General features: G+C 42.9%; 1 protein-coding gene and 1 long non-coding RNA gene across 2 annotated transcripts in view; one reads left to right on the plus strand and one right to left on the minus strand.

Moving 5' to 3' along the window:
* LOC135110525 (kin of IRRE-like protein 1) overlaps positions 1 to 2,500 on the minus strand; it is a 92,699-nt gene that overhangs the window by 25,260 nt on the left and 64,939 nt on the right. The window contains 1 exon segment of the mRNA XM_064022931.1: positions 1,677 to 1,763. Coding sequence (XP_063879001.1) covers positions 1,677 to 1,763 — 87 coding nt within the window.
* Positions 2,209 to 2,500, plus strand: part of LOC135110526 (uncharacterized) — a 67,451-nt gene continuing 67,159 nt past the window's right edge. Inside the window, exon 1 of the long non-coding RNA XR_010273303.1 lies at positions 2,209 to 2,500. This exon is cut by the window's right edge and continues 195 nt beyond it. This is a non-coding gene — a long non-coding RNA (uncharacterized LOC135110526).

Here is a 2,500-nt window from a genome sequence, read left to right on the forward strand (position 1 = left end):
AGGAGGAGGAGGAGGAGGAGTAGGAGGAGAAAGAGAAGAAGGAAGAGGATGATGATAATGTAATTTAGAGAAACGGCAGAAGATAAAGAAGAGAAGGAAAAAAGTAAAGGAAACACGTGAGGAGCAGTAAAAAAAGAAGAAATGGAAGAAGACGAAGAGGAGGTGAAGGGAAAAGAATAGAAAAATAATGCAAATTAGAGAAATACCAGGAGGGAAGGAAAAAAGTAAAGAAAAAGGAGGAGGAGGAGGAGGAGGAGGAGGAGAAAAGCAATAGGAGTAGGACATATAGCAACAGGGAAGAAAAGAGAACAAAAGAAAGAGGAATAAACACGAAATTAATAAAAGTTAGAGGAAGAGAAGAAAGGGAAAGAGTGTAAATTATTGAAACATAGATAGTAGGGAAAGAATTAAAGAGAGAGAGAGAGAGAGAGAGAGAGAGAGAGAGAGAGAGAGAGAGAGAGAGAGAGAGAGAGAGAGAGAGAGAGAGAGAGAGAGAGAGAGAATATTGGTAACTATTTCTATATACATGAGACAAAAAATGTACACACACACACACACACACACACACACACACACACACACACACACACACACACTGTCAGTTTTCCAGCCACGACACACCAAAGGAGAAAACTATGCCTGAAACACGAGGAAAATATTCGCCCACACTAAATTAATGAAAGTAGCGCCCATGAGAGAGAGAGAGAGAGAGAGAGAGAGAGAGAGAGAGAGAGAGAGAGAGAGAGAGAGAGAGTCTAAACATACAAGATTTAAGGAAAAATACATGTCCTTGTACCACACACACACACACACACACACACACATACATACACACACACACACACACACACACACACACACACGGAGGATAAAGACGTGACGGAAAGGAAAATTTAATAAAAACCAAGGAGAAGGAAAAATGTGAAGACAAAAATTGGAAGACAAAAGTAATAGAATATATATTTTTCTTCTCTTCCATAATCGTTAGAGTCAGAGAGGAAAAAGGAAGGAGGGAATAAAAGAGGAGGTGAAGGAGGGGAAGGAAGGAGGAAGAGAAATGAAACGAAGGAAAGGATAGAGAAAGAAAGAGGAAAATAAAGAAAGGACGAACGCCGTGCCATGAAATAAAATAATTCCCAGAGAGAGAGAGAGAGAGAGAGAGAGAGAGAGAGAGAGAGAGAGAGAGAGAGAGAGAGAGAGAGAGAGAGAGAATGTTCAAGGAAGCATAAAAATAATAGTTCAAATAGAGAAGAAACATGGCGTGAGAAAAGTCGTGAGAGAAAAGATAAAGTTAATAATATCGAAACTTGACGTGACGATTGACAGAGAAAAATAATGACACAGAAACTCAGGGAATGAGAGAGAGAGAGAGAGAGAGAGAGAGAGAGAGAGAGAGAGAGAGAGAGAGAGAGAGAGAGAGAGAGAGAGAGAGAGAGAGAGCTACACACCCGCGCACAGTCAGTCAGTCAGTTAGGCAGCTGTTTAGTTATTCAGACATTCATTTAATCAGTCGGCCAGTCAGTCAGTCAGTCAATCAGTCAGTCAGTCAGTCAGTCAGTCAGTCAGCAACTCAATCAACCAGTGAGTTTGTTTATTGGTCCCACAAAAAAAAAAAGACAATTCAAATGGAGGTACAACACACACACACACACACACACACACACACACACACTCACCTTGAACCTGTCGTCGGCGGTGTAGGTGTAGATGCCCACCGTCAGGATGTGCAGGTCCCTCTGTCTGATCCACGACACCTGCTGCCCCTATGGTAGTGGCAGCAGAAGGCGCAGCAGAAGGCGCAGCAGAAGGCGGGTGGGTGAGGGGGATAGAAAGAAAGCGAATTATCTAATGTATTTCTGTTGGCCGTCAGACGAAAGAGGAGGAGGAGGAGAAGGAGGAGGGATTAGTTCATATATCTCGTAGTCCTAGACAGAATAAGAGGAGGTGGAAGAGAAGAGGAAAGGAAATAGAATAATGGTTAAAAACGAAGGGAAAGAGAAGAAGAGAAGAACAGGGGAGAGTTGTAAAGGAAGAGAGAAAGAGAGAAGAAGATGGAGAGAAAGGAAGCTAAAGAGATAAAGATTAATTAAAAAAGGAGAAAGGGGAGAGAAGGAAAGAAGGGAGGAGGGAAGGAGGAAATAATTGTAGGGGAAGGGAGGGAAGAAAGGAGATAGGGAAAGAATCAGAGGATGGGAGGGGAAAGTGAAATGGAAGAGGGGGAAGGAGGGTGAAAGAGGGAGGGGAGAGGGAAAAGGAGAGAAAGGGGAGTCTCTATTACCTGTAGATAAAAGAAGGGAGGGAAATGAATAAGGGAAATAAAGAGAGGGGAACAGAGAGGTGAGAGGTTGGGGAGAGAAAAATGGGAGAGGAGAGGGGAAGAGGGAGGGTGGAGGAAGTTGAGAGGAAACAAACATGAATAGAGAAACTGGAGGAAAGGAAAAGGAATAAGAGGAAAAATGGATGTGAGAGAGAGAGAGAGAGAGAGAGAGAGAGAGAGAGA

Source organism: Scylla paramamosain, chromosome 20 (genome assembly GCF_035594125.1).
Source record: "Scylla paramamosain isolate STU-SP2022 chromosome 20, ASM3559412v1, whole genome shotgun sequence".
NCBI lineage: Eukaryota > Metazoa > Arthropoda > Malacostraca > Decapoda > Portunidae > Scylla > Scylla paramamosain.